The 14,397-nt window shown below is 38.8% G+C and overlaps 2 protein-coding genes across 2 annotated transcripts; both read right to left on the bottom strand.

Moving 5' to 3' along the window:
• Positions 1 to 6,196: 6,196 nt before the first annotated feature.
• On the bottom strand, positions 6,197 to 9,257 carry LOC113286630 (pectin acetylesterase 8-like). The gene is made up of 13 exons (XM_026535198.1): positions 9,087 to 9,257; positions 8,699 to 8,820; positions 8,511 to 8,593; positions 8,249 to 8,378; positions 8,037 to 8,116; positions 7,865 to 7,951; positions 7,642 to 7,766; positions 7,465 to 7,525; positions 7,245 to 7,298; positions 7,078 to 7,155; positions 6,875 to 6,980; positions 6,604 to 6,749; positions 6,197 to 6,501 (listed from the first exon to the last, which is right to left on the bottom strand). The coding sequence occupies exons 2-13, from the start codon at positions 8,817 to 8,819 to the stop codon at positions 6,394 to 6,396; spliced, it is 1,179 nt and encodes a 392-aa protein (XP_026390983.1). The 5' UTR covers position 8,820; positions 9,087 to 9,257; the 3' UTR covers positions 6,197 to 6,393.
• A 1,351-nt stretch (positions 9,258 to 10,608) lies between these two features.
• On the bottom strand, positions 10,609 to 12,614 carry LOC113286533 (L-type lectin-domain containing receptor kinase IX.1-like). Its single transcript, XM_026535123.1, has one exon. The coding sequence runs from the start codon at positions 12,612 to 12,614 to the stop codon at positions 10,683 to 10,685; it is 1,932 nt and encodes a 643-aa protein (XP_026390908.1). The 3' UTR covers positions 10,609 to 10,682.
• Between the last annotated feature and the right edge of the window lie 1,783 nt (positions 12,615 to 14,397).

Here is a 14,397-nt window from a genome sequence, read left to right as displayed (position 1 = left end):
ATGCCACGGCTGCGCCACCGGCATGTCGCCATGCCAAAGCTACGCCACTGGCACGCCGGCATGCCACGAATTATCCACTGGCATGTCTCCATGCCATGGCTACGCCATCATGCCGCTACACCACGGCTGCGCCGCCGTCATGATGTTATACCCCGGCTATGCCGCTAGCATGATGCAAAGCCACTGGCATACACCAAAAATGCCACTACGCCATTTTCAGGCGCCAACACAAGGTATCCACACTCAACGACTACCCTTATTCCAAATATATGATCTCAGACATCAAAACTCGCCACCGAATCGTTCTTCTCCCGACAGGTTTCAGATGACTAACCAAAACAAGCCTAGCATCACACATGCTATTTACTTACGGTAAGCCTCTCAATTTTAAACTTGTCACACGTAGCAAAGCGCTACACGTTTTTCATTTAAACACTCGAGACATCGAAACATGTCACAAACTGGGGGATACTCATCAGGGTATTGGTCTGGCGGATTACAGCGTGCGGCGTGCAATACGCCCGTTACAAGAAAGTGTCATAAAGGTGAGGCGGTTAGTAATGGCAAGAAATAATTATGAAACGTATCCTTCATTATGGAAACATCAATTCTAAGTGTTACCCATTACCCATTTCTTCCATTACTCAAAAGTTTCCGCTTCTACGAGACCAGGGTACGTTTTACTGCGACTTGTATAAATAGGTCTCACCCATTTCCCCCAAACAACAAGTTTTTGGTCAGGAGAACAATACCACATACAAAAATCATCTGATAACTTTTCATTCAGCTAGCCAATTCAACTTTCTGATAGAATTCACAAAACACCCACACTTCCGGGATCAACTATTCTGGTCTCAACACTCTCTTAGCTTCCCTTCCTAAGACCAACCCTTCTCCTTCACTTTGTGACCGAAGCAAACATGGAACGGCCATTTCTTGGTTTAGGCCAAGATTGTACAGATTGATCTCTCGAATCAAAAGTACTCCCGTGCAGTACATTGTTTTGGGTTTAGACTCATTTCTCATCCATACACACGAAATTACCGGAAACAACAGAAACGGTTTTCGTCCAATAACAATTGGAGACCACAGTGGGAGATTAATCTCTCGGTTGCAACTCCGATTTCCAGAAAATGGTCATTTTAAAAATGAGTCCATGATCTCAAATTCCACCTGGAATCTGGCGAATGTCGATGTCTCTTCTCCCAACACGGCACAAAATGGCGCAGCCAACGAAAAATTCTAAGGCCCGACGAGTCGGCACGGGTTCATAAGGCCTGCGCAAGGGACATGAGCCTGATGAAGGAGGCGATGAACAGCGTACTCAACCTTTTTGTCAAATTTACATCAGATTTGAATGGTTCACCCGCCCCGGAAATTTCAGCACTGGTGACTGGCGTCCCGGATGATCATGCCCAGGTCAATAGCTTACGCGTTTGTGGAGAGTTTATGTGAACTTATGCACCTTTCAAAAGACCAACGAGCAGAGACATTCACTGCGCTAGATGCATGTTTGGTTCCTTTACGCTCGAGGACTTCAAGAATATCAGAGATTTCCATCAACAATGTCACATTCACTGAAGACGACATGATGGCAGAAGAAGGGCATAACCATGACCTACACGTCACTTCTCGCATCAAGGATTCATATTCCAAAAGGGATCTCATCGACATAGGGGTGTCCTCTAATGTTATTACTCTCAGAACGCTCAGGATATCCAAGGTGCGGCCAAGAAAAATTATACGACAGCCTACTATGATGACGGACTTCGAAGGCAACCAAACCAACACGTATGGATACATCAACCTGGATTTTTCAGTGGGACCAATCCAGTAGAAGGTAAAGTTCGAGGTAATCGAGAAAGAGCCATACTACCACATGATACTGGGAAGACCGTGGATCCACGACAATAAGATCATTCCCTCAATATACCACCAGTGCCTAAAGACTGTGTTGAATGAAGAAGTTATCCATATCCCCGCGTCGTTATTTCCTTATGTACCAATCTGCGGTATGGAGATGTTCCAACCGAAGAAAAATTCGCGGGACTCATCAAGCAAATTCCACTGGCTCTCCACTCCCAACATGGACGTTTATCGAAGAAGTGGACAGGATCGCATCGCCTCACAAAGATATCCAATCTTGCGCTATCTCACCAAAGGAAGAGCGCGCCAAATTACCCTCATCAAGCGGAAGCATGGCTCATACTCATACCAAGCGGGAGTAGGCTCTTTTTGCAAGCCGTGAATAAAAGGGAAAACTGTATATCGCAGCCGCTGCTAGCAATTAGCAGGAGAGACTACCACCCAGTCTCTCCACCCAATGGAATGCAATCACAGCAGCGAGTCACAAGAGGAGGTGTCGGATGCGCCATGACAACTGCAAGACGGAATTAACTCCACCACAGATGAACTCGAAGTTATCAACATCGGAAGCGAGGAATCTCCACGCCCTGTCTCTATCATCTCAACTCTATGTGCCTACGAACGTGTGAAATTTGTGGACCTTCTTAAGGAATATCAAGATGTATTCGCATGGACATACGGGAAAATGCCTGGCTTGGACGAAAAACTAGTCACTCACCATCTACATGTAATACCCGGATCCAAACCGGTCAAACAATCTCCGGGGAAGTTCAGGCACGAGGTGGAAGAACAGATCAATACGGATATCAAAAATTACTAGCTGCTGGTTTCATCAAACCCATCCACCATTCCACCTGGTTGGCCAATGTGGTTCCAGTAAAGAAGAAGAGCGGCCAAATCATATGTTGTGTTGATTTTAGGGATCTGAACAAATGCTGCCCCAAGGACGATTTTCCTCTTCCAAACATTGATATGCTGGTAGATGACCCAAGGACGGATACAGCGGCTACAACCAAATAAAGATGTACGAGCACGACTCAAGTAAGAAAGCTTTTCGAACTCCTCTCGGTTTGAAAAATGTTGGCGCCACCTACCAACGCGCCATGACCGCAATTTTCCATGATATGATGCATAAACAAGTTGAAGATTATGTGGATGACATAGTAGTTAAATAAAGAACCCAGGCGGCCCATACAGAGGTTCTGCAACAGGTGTTTGAAAGGTGTCGTGAATACAAACTAAAGATGAATCTTTTAAAGTGAGCCTTTGGTGTTTCTTCGGGAAAATTTCTAGGTTTCAAGGTGACTGCCGAGGGAATCAAAGTCGACCCGTCCAAAACCCAAGCCATCCTCACGATGCCACCTCCACAAACTGTAAAATAATTACAGAGCTTCATGGGTAAAGTAAACTACGCTTTATACTGGGTTTAGCTCAGCTCATTGCTGCATTCACCCCCTTGATGAAGAAGGGGGCGATTTTTGTCTGGACGGCGCTACAACAAAAAGATTTTCAGAAGATTCAATAGATACTGTCATCCCCAGCTGTCATGAAATCGCCTGTACAAGGAAGACCACTGTGTCTCTACACTGCTTTTAGTGCCACTGCTGTCAGAGCTCTTCTCTCCTAAGAAGATGATCAAGGAATTGAACACCTTATATACTACTTCAGTAGAACATTGAGGGACGCGGAACTCAGATATCCTAAGACGGAAAAGGCGTGTCTAGCTCTGATTCACTCCATTCAGATGTTTAGGCATTATATGCTCTCAAAAAAAGTGGTGCTGATATCTAAATCCGATCCTGTGAAGTTCTTGCATTCAAAAGCGTCCCTGTATGAAGGCCAGCCAAGTGGCTCCTTTAAATGTCAGAGTTTGATATAATGTGTGCTTCCCCAAGAGCTATCAAAGGACAAACGGTCGTAGATCTACTGGCAGCTTTCGCATGAGAGGGTACCACAGCACTGCACGAAGACCTTCCTGGAGAAATTCCAGAAATCTATTTTTTCAAAGAAGAAACGTGGTTACTACTTTTCTATGGCTCTGCCACCCCTAACAATGACACTGTAGGAGTGGACGTGGTTCTAGTATCACCAACCGACGAAGTTTTCTCGTACTCCTTCAAACTAGAATATGAATCCTTTCTCATAGGGTTGTCATTATCCAAAAAAGCTGGAGCCACATGTCTGGAAATAAGGGGTGATTCTAAACTTCTGGCTAACCAGATGAACGACGTATACGCATTGAATAAGTGACATTGGCCCGTAACAATCTTTGATATGTGCATAAAGTATTCACGCATACCCAACTAAGCAACACGGATCTGTTTCAATTGGTTCCTTTCAACAACTTTTTCTTTTGGTTTCTTCTTATTGCTTCTTAATCTTGTTTTCACCATTTTTATTTTTATTTCAATTTTGAGTATAACGATGCTCCAAAAATGTTCAAGGATCACAAAATAATTTGCATTATTATTTAAATAACCTTACGACCATGACAATAAGCACTTGCGGGGACAAGGGTCGACTAACCCTGAATCTAGCAAAATCATAAAAGCTCTTTAACAACCCTTATAGATCTAATAATTCGTCCCACCTGATATTTTATAATTAATCCATAAAAGTCCACATGTTTACATAATCTTTTTTAGCCTCTCTTATTTCTGGCTTATCAGAAAGTAATAAAAATTTCTCACTGTAGTTACCAAAAGGATATTCGCCACGTGTTCACAGGAGAGAACACGAAATATGCTTGGGAAATCCTACCAAAAGATCTTGTATCATTCCCCAAATATTCCCGTCAATGACATGTCAAATCAAGAGTCAGGGTCGTCATTATTACGGACTGGCGAAGCGAAGCAAGAAAACCCATTGTGAAATAGTACTTGGGCGAGGAAACTCGTCGAAAAACCAAAAACACGAAGGATCAGTTGGAGTACCCGACAAGATAATGATCACGAAATCAGGTAGGCGAAGTGAGATTACTTGGCTGGAAAGATAACCTGCGAGGTCGGTAAATTATTGAGCAAGAAAAGAGACAGCTGTCCCGACAAGTTCTCAGAGTCGTCAGCGAAAGAAAGAGAAAAAACTTTATGAAAAATGTTCTGGGCGAAGTAAAAAGCTCACCCACGAGAGTACAGTGACTTTGGGCGAAGTAAAATGAGTTGTATTCCATTAGGATAAGATGGTTTATAAATAGAGGCCCTTGAGCAATGTAAGACGGGGTCGAGATTTTAGAGAGAGAATAGTCTTGCTTAGAGGGGAGATAAGGGTTTCCTTGTATCAAAACTTGTACTTTCACTATCTTGAATGGTTGATTAATTAAGAAATCCTTACCCAAAATATTTGTTATGTCTTAGATCTTATTTACTTCTTATTTGGGTGTGCTACTGGATTTCCAGTAGTTACACTCACATTCAGATAGGGATGGCAACAGATAAATATCCGCCGAATATTGGCAATACCGATAAGGTTAAGGTTAAGGTTTATCGAATATCCGGTATCCGATAATATCCACCGGAATCCAAAAATTCCATATCGATAAGGTTAAGGATAAGCTATCAGATATCGGGTATTATTCTGATAATTCCCGTTATCTACTCATGATACAAAAAACTTCCAATAATTTCCGATAATTTCCGTTAATATTCAATAATTTTCGATAATTTCCATTAATTTCCGTTAATATTCGATAATTTCCGATATTTACTTAGGAGAGAAGTAATCAAATGGCTAAAGAGTAAACTTAAAGGGTATTCGGTATCGAAAATTTCCGAAGATTTTATGATATAGTTATACACTAACGATATCGGATATTAACCGAACGGAAACTCTCTTAACCGGTACCATTATGTTAATAGACGGATATCCGTCACGTTAAGGTTATCGGATACCCGTTATGTCGAATATTAACCTAACGGAATCCTGATATTCAGAAACGGCCACCGGATATTCAGACATCCATCACAAGATACGGGTTGCTCTTGCGATATGGAGCTCTGAACAGCTAATTGTGGTTGTTGCTTTGCTGCAATTTATTTTTCACTCACTGTGGGCTTTGGATACGACGAAATAAAGCCTTATGACATATTGTATAGAGTATAGACTATAGGAGCTCATAAAATGTACAACTAATTGAGTAACGACTAAAAATAAAAATGAGACCATGGCTGCAAATACTCTCACCTCAGCAACCCATCTTCCCGCCTCGTGTTTAAAGGCTCATGGCTGTCTCCTTCTTGCTAATTTTTTTCAGCTTCATCCAAAATCTTAAGGTTATCTGAAATCTATATTCATTTGCCTTATGGCCTAGCTCAAATCTACTTAAATCGAAGTGTAAACAAATTTGGATGAAATTTATAAATGGAGTTGGGTAAGATGATTATTACAGCATCTTCCAGAATGCTCAGAACAGTACAGTACTCCAAACAGACAATCCAATTATCAATTTGAAGTTATTTAATCTCATAACCGAGAATGGCCAATAAATAAAACTATCATATACATAATTGTTCCATATGAGTTTTCATAATTTTATTCAAAAATACGATTGTGACAAGTTGAGTCACATGGGTAAGGACAATCAATCTTTTCGAATGGAGCCCGATCATAATACCAGTCTCCAATAGCCTTTGCAATTGGCTGCAAAAATATAATAGACTTCGGTTAATAAAATTCAGAACCCGAACATAAACATAATAGAGTTTGGATCATATTCGGTCATAAGAATTGTGAGTCAGTCACCTTATTGTTCAATACAGGAGAATCATTTCTTAACCACGTTTCCTGCATTTCTGATTGGCAATGAGCGTAGCATGAGTTTATGAACGTTCCTCTCACCGTAGATTTCCCTAGTTTTGCCAGTGCACTTAGAAACTCCATCCTGAAACCTGTCCTCACATTACCATGAGGAGATTCAATTACGGTCATAGGGATAAAAATTTTGCTCTCTCTCTCTCTATATATATATACCCACTGTCTGTATATGTGCACAAGAAGAAAAATCGGAGATTACCTTGCATAATTTTGATTTGAGCTGGAGAACATTTTTTTATATCAAGCTTGCAGAAATGCCACTTTCCGTGCGGATCAGAAACACCAGGAGCCAAAATGTTCTTTATCTGAAGTTGAATTAAGCAAAACAAAACATAATCAAGTATTAGCTAGTGTTATGCAAAAACAAACATTAGATAGGTATTATAGCCGGGACATACTAACCTGCCATGAATCATAGGCGGCATTTAATAGAAAAAGTGGTGTGCGGATCTGTTGTGCGGCATACTGGGGGAAAAAACACTGCAATGATATCTATTATTAGGCTGAGAGAGAAATGCTTGAAGTAACTAAACAAATATCAGAGCGAATTAAGTGCACAGTGCACTCACCAGACTCGGGTTTACTCTTGAAGTGCATGATGCGGGCAAATTCTTTGATGATCCCTAAACACATATATTATATTGGTGAACAAGAAGATGAATTTAAACTTTGGTAAAACTAATCGATCTAGGTTTCGAGAAATAAATGGAAATAACTGAACGGATTGAGTTTCAGTTCAGAGGCAATCGTGCATACTTGACGCCTTGGAGGATTAAGCGTAAAACTTACATGGGTTTTCACAACGTCAGCATAGAACTGTTGTATGTGCATTGCTCCCGAAAGGTCTTTCCTGTTACAAGGTTAATTGATGTTAGTTGTCTAATTGCAGCAATGATTAATTAGTCATTTCCCGGCCAGAAAAACAACAATGGTGAGTTTACTACTGTATCCAAAGTTTGAGCTTACGCGTTGATAAAATATCCAGCATCTGCGAGACATTTTACTTTGGTACTCCTTGGTAATATGCCACGGAAGTTATCGCAATGAAGAATGGAAGTTAAACCACCAGCCGAACATCCAGAAAGAATAGCCTACAAATAACAAATTTGGTTAATTTGGTTACAATTCGCAAACACTCCAAAAACGCATAATAATGAAAAGATGAAAAGATTTCAAGGATTTGACATACATTTTTAGCATTTTTCATCCCTTTTGCTAGTAAATCATCGATCACAGCACGAAAAACCCTTGCTCCTCTGTAATGAAGCTTGGTGGCCTGGTAAAATTGATGGAGAATCGTTACTAAAATAGGAGATCCTAGTCACTAAACTGAAGTTCATAGTTGAGGTTGACCAACTCACTGGATCTACTGCTTCAACATCTCCAGTAAATGAAGATCCATCACAATATCGAACTTTAATCCTATTCCAATCATAGAAGTCTGGATATATTCACAATTGTGAGTTCCAGTCATTGGCACAATTCAGGTCCTATATGAGCATTCTCAACAAAAATTGAAAATTCAAAATCCATGAAATACAAGCATACCAAGAAATTCATCAAGTAGTCATACCAGGGTTGAATTTTGCCTTGTTATGCAAAAGTCCTGAAAAAGCGACTTCCTTAACCATTTGCTTCGAAGAGCCTAAACGGTTATTTTTACGTGCAAGGCAAGTGGTGGCATTGTTGCACCATCCTCCCCCCTGCAACAGAAAAAGAAAATTGTTAGATTCTTGCAGCTCTTTCAATAAAAAATCAAATTAAGACGTTTCCTTTATTAATATATATATTCTGCATTATGAACTGAAACAAGTAGATGGATTTGCAGAAGAAACCTCAAAATGAACAAGCCAATTGTTAATTCCGGCGCCAAATCCTTTGTCCATATGATAAGCTGGTGGACTGCCATCCAAACAAACTATACAAATTTTTCCAATTACAAAATTAGTACTAGATTGAACCAGCTAGTTGGAGTAAAAATGGAATTCAATTCATAAACTTAAGTAGTAGATTTTTATCATACCAGCTCCTTTTGCAACGGCGTTTTCGACGTATGTGATTCCTACGTAAAACCCATTTGTCTTCAGTGTAATACCTAAAATGATGAGCAAATTCAAGAATCCACGCGCTTTGGAGTCGAACATCCTGTTCAAGTAAACAGAGAAACAAAAAAATTAAAAGAATGAAAACAGAGGAAAGTATTTGTAACTAAACCTTTGCCATTTTGACGACCAAAAATAAGAAAATCTAAGAGAGTACACACTTAAGATTATACACTAAAAATAGCAACGAAATAGAAAATTTTATATTCACTAACATGAGAACTGAATGCTTCCAAAATCATGGTCAGATTAATAAAAAAAATTGATACATACCCAATGAAGAATATAAAACTAAGAAGATCAAAATACCTGAAAATAAGACTTTCTTTCCTCCGGTTAATCAAGTATGCCGGAATCTAACTCTATTTCCTCAGCTGACAAAAATGAAAATCCTGACCACACAGACTATATATAGATACTATTTATTTGAAATCTAATCTTATTTTACTGCTACTTCAATGAATGAAATTGAGGTTCACAACCACTCATCATTGACCTCTACATATAAATGGTGCTCGTAAATGCCGCATGGGGTAGAGAATGTGACTCTGTGACTCTGATAGGGTACGGTGGATGATGGTGGTAGGACATAATGACAAACCACGTGTGGGAACACTGTTTGATCAAGTGAATGTGGGCGCAGCACCAACAACTGGTCATATTCATATGAGGGCTGGAGCTGTCAGCCAAATAAATGTAAAATGGACAAATGAGAATGACTAGTATTCACTTTTTAAAAGCAAACAATTAACAACCTCAAGTTTTACTAAGGAATATGCACTACTGAACTAGAAAGTTTGCTATTTACAGGGTTCTCATCAAGTCTGCTTACATTAGATTTCCCATCTCCAAACAAGAAAAAAAAAATTATGTGCTAACTTCAGTCCATTCCATAATTAGTAAACTAAATCAACTACTTATGATGGTCATTGACGCATTGCCAAAATAAGCAGGGTAACATCTACACTTAACCTCTTATTTATTTATTTATTTATTTTGTTCTTTTTGGGATTTGTTCAGATTTTTTGAGTTGTCAATGAAAAATAGTTAACATGAGATAAGATATATATGTAACTAATATTTGGTTCACATAGTTGTCATAGGTAATATTTAGAGTTATTTGGATATCAGCCCGGAAGTAAATCACGAGAATTGCAAAGCAAAAACAATATATTTTACCTAATACGGGCTTTTTTAATTCTAGAAGCCATTTTGAAATTATGTTCCAGACTATTTTCAAGATTAAGAGCAAAAGTAATTTTTGGAAGGAAAAAGAAAAAAGGTATCCAAACAACCTTTTCGACATTTCATTGAGCAAGTAGAAAAGTAAAACTTGTAATGATATCCAACAACTTTAGAAGGAACAAACATATTCCCTTAAGTTTTTAATGATGATAGAAAGACTAATACTGAGTGAAAAGTGGAAAACCTAACAAAATTTCTCCATCAGTTGCTGACTTTACTACAACTAAGGATGAGAAATACATGCACTCCAGCTATTACTAAAACAAAATGTGCCGTGTGGACCATACGGAACAACAAACTTATCTTTCCTAACTACCAGCCCTATTCATCCAAGCATTTCCAATTTCTTTTCCCACATGCTCAAAATCAGGAACCCATTCAGGGTCTGGGAAGGAATTGCCACATGAATGATCTGATTGTGATCAGATGTATTACCAGACTTGGTAGTATTGAAAATGGCCTATATGTCGTATTTGGAGGAATTGGATAAACAACAGGAGAAACAAAGAAAGCAAGTAGTAAGAAAAAGTTACAAATGAAAGTTTTACAGAACGGTTGTAATAATCGCAGACACAAATCGGACAGTTCATAAATAGCAGCTGAATATTGGCCAAACCAAAAGTGTTATTTAACTCAACAAGCTAAATGTTAAGCCTAAATTTAGCGGCCCATGCCAATGCTTGTACTAGTGATAGAAGTTGGTTCACTAGAAATAAGATCCAGTTCAGGTACATGATAAGAAGGAACTGGCATTTTTGTAGGGAGAGTTGGAATACTTGCTTCCATGTTAAGTACTTGAATTGCTTGTCTGATTGAAGGTCTGACACTTCGATCGGGGTGTGCACACCATAACCCAACAACCATCAAACATTCGGCTTGGTTTGCATCGAAGTCCAGGTTTAGTTTATGGTCTATTGCAGCCAAGACTGCATCTCTATCATATAGGTCCCAAACCCACTCTACTAACCCTACATCAGAAACCTCTTCCATACAATCAACTGATTTTCTACCACAAGCAATTTCTAAAGCCACTACTCCAAAGCTAAAGACGTCTGATTCTTTGCTAGCCTTACCCGTGCTTATGTACTCTGGTGCTAAATAGCCTAATGTCCCAGCTAGCCCTGTGGATTGGAGACCTAGTCCATGATCCATGAGCCGAGCTAGACCAAAATCACCAAGTTTTGCATTGAAATTTGAATCCAACATTATGTTGCTTGACTTGACATCACGATGGACTACACATTGCTCTCCTTCTTCATGAAGGTAGAGCAGCGCAGAGGCTAACCCAAGAGTTATTTTGTATCTTACAGCCCATGTAAGAGGGCTTCTTCGGCCGAAAAGATGAGAATCTAGACTACCATTAGGAATCAATTCATAGACAAGTAGAAACTCACTGCTCTCGTGACACCAACCAATGAGCTGCACCAAATTTCTGTGTCTCAGTCGACTGATGATCCTGACCTCTGTTATGTACTCCTTCTGACCTTGTCTAGATCCTCTAGAGATCTTCTTCACAGCAATTGCCAAATCCATTTCATTTATAAATCCCCTATAGACGCCTCCGAATCCACCTTCTCCTAGTTTTCTTTCCTCGGAGAAGTTGTTTGTAGCTGAAACTAGTTCTCTGAGAAAGAACCTCTTTGGACCAGCTCCTCTTTCAAAGTCAGATGTGAAGTTAACCTTCTCCTTCTGTTTTCTAGCTCGTCGTCTTTTCGACCTGATCACCCACACCACAAGTAAAGAAAGAACTAACAAAACAATTCCAGAAACAGACAATCCAACTATCATGTTGACATTTGGTACATTTTTTTCCTGAATTTCCAAAGTTGAATTAAAATCCCAAGAATAAATAATATGCCGCCCACTAGTTGCACTGGTACCAGCGGAGAATCCTATGGTAACCTTTTCTGGTAAAATCTGCTTCAAATCAACTAGGTATGAAAGAAGAGATTCTCCTTGATATACAGGATTCTTATCATATGTCCAGTACACGCTGAGATTCTTAGTAGTAGCATTATAAGTTATCCAAGCATTACCAGTTTCCTGACTATGCATGCTAGCATTCCAATAGGTTACAGCAGCAGACTTGATGGAATTTTTATTAATCCCAACATGTGTAAATTCTGGATCCCATTCAGGATTTGGAGATGAATCAAATTCAACATGGATGATACGATTGAGAGACGTATCATCAGTGGTTGTTGTATTAAAAAGGCCTAGAAATCCACCTGGTGAATTCGAAGGGATTGGATAACCAACAGGAGCAATAAAGAAGGCAAGTCCAGCACCATAAAACGGTGTTGATTTTTGAATGGAAAAGGTGAAATGAGTGGTGAAGTGAGCGAGTTCTCGAGTGGATGAGTCCCACAAGGGTACCTGTTCGGCATAAGTAGCTCGACCAGCACGACACATGTAAGTGTATTTGTTGATCAATTCAATGGTACCTATGGAAGTCGCGGCATCACCTTCCAGTATGATATTTCTGGTCTGGGGTTCAAAGCGAGGTATGTTAAAGGAGATTGAGTTCATTGTAGGAACCACAAAGAAGAGAATAATAAAGAAAGAATTACAGAGGTTTTTGTATATTGACATGGCAGTGGACTCTGCAAGTGCAAGAACACTGGAGATTGGGGAGAGGTTGGGAGGAGGGAAATAACTGCAAAATGAATGCGTAGGTGGGATTGAAAACCAGATCAGAACGATTTGGCTTAAGATATGTAAGTTGATGTCCCTATCTATTTATAAGCTAAAACACCGATATAAAGTGACAACTGAGGGGAAATTGTAAGAAACTCTGTTGAACCTTGAGGGGGCAATTGCTTCCACAAAAGTCAAACATGGAAACATAGGATTATCAAACCAATGATATGTTTTCTTCTTTAACAATTTCTAGTGACATTGCGTGATAGGCACATCTGCATTTTACTAATCCTTTCTTAAAGATTAGATATAAGCCAGGAAATAATTTCTTAAAGCTGCAGATTGAGAACGGATAACAAATGACGTACAAAAATATTCTGATTGGTAATAAGGAATGACAATTTCTTCGAAGTCAGTGGATCACTTAACTGTAGATAGTATATGATTTTTTGTTTATAAAATATCTAAGATATCGTTTTTTTACGTTTAACGCTAAGTTTGAAACCTCATATGTACATCGTTTTGTTTCCAATCGCTAATAAGCATGGCATGGTACCAGCGATGTGTCAAGATGGCAGAGATTCCTGCTGATTATGTTATACAGTACCAGGAATATCTATGTGGTGGTTGGAAGGTGTAATCAACACTTGTGATAGTGACAAAGCAGAGTTTAGTACGGAGTACCTGAACATTTCTTACCTGTTTTTTCCCAGCAAAAGTTCTTTCCAGATGAAGCACTTTAAGGGAAAATATGAGTACTGCAGAAAAGATGGGGAAGGATCTTTCATTCAGAAGTAGGCAGCTATATCCGTATTTTTTTACATGAATTCTGGTTCTGCGTGGTAAACAGAATACATCTCTGGAGGCAGTAAAAGTGATTAATTCATAAGCAAATGAGACATAGGCCCATCAAAATGAATACCAACTATTCCTTAGAACTTTTCCTTTTCTTTCCTCCAGGTGGTCTAGTTGAGAATGCACATAATTAAGAGGCTAAAAACAATAAATTCCTATGTTTTAATAGTTTTTATAATCAGACAACAGTTTATAAAAAGGTAAGCCCACTGAAACAATTCATTCATTAAAGTAAATCGGAGATTTAAGATCTTGGTATAGGCATTCTTCCCTTGATGTCACGACTATTGGAAGTCCAAAAATTTACAGCTATTTGAGTAACTTATGCTAACACTTAAACTGTTCTTTCACAAACATACCAAGTTACAACAGAATAAATTATAATTGTAATAAGAAAATCAAGATAATATGGAAAAACAAGAATCTTAGTATAATTGTGTCCATTACCTTCATACTTATTTTATTTTAGGTTTTCTCCTATATCTCAAGGTTTTTCTTGATACCAAAAATATCTTTTATAAAAAAATAAAGACACACCCGTAATACATTATTTTGATAAAGCTTTAAAATCAATTTATATTTGCCATATGGTCTACCTAAATCTACCTTAACTGATGTGTAAAAGATGAAATTTATAGATGGAGTTGGGTAAAGATGATTTACAGAATCTACAAAATACGTAATGAATGATCATTTCATTTGATTTAAGTGCCTCCATTTTATTGTTTAATTAAGAATCACACAATTCAACAATTAGCTCATGAGATTGTGTTCTCTCCGTAACAATAAATCCTTTCGGATAAATATCGCCCAGGATATAAGAGCAGATTTTACAAGCTTCCTTGCAACAGATTTTTGGTTTTCATCCCGCGCTAGTTTA

This window comes from Papaver somniferum, chromosome 6, assembly GCF_003573695.1.
Source record: "Papaver somniferum cultivar HN1 chromosome 6, ASM357369v1, whole genome shotgun sequence".
Lineage (NCBI taxonomy): Eukaryota > Viridiplantae > Streptophyta > Magnoliopsida > Ranunculales > Papaveraceae > Papaver > Papaver somniferum.
Note: the sequence above shows the minus strand (reverse complement) of the source record. Positions and strands in the feature narration are given on the sequence as shown.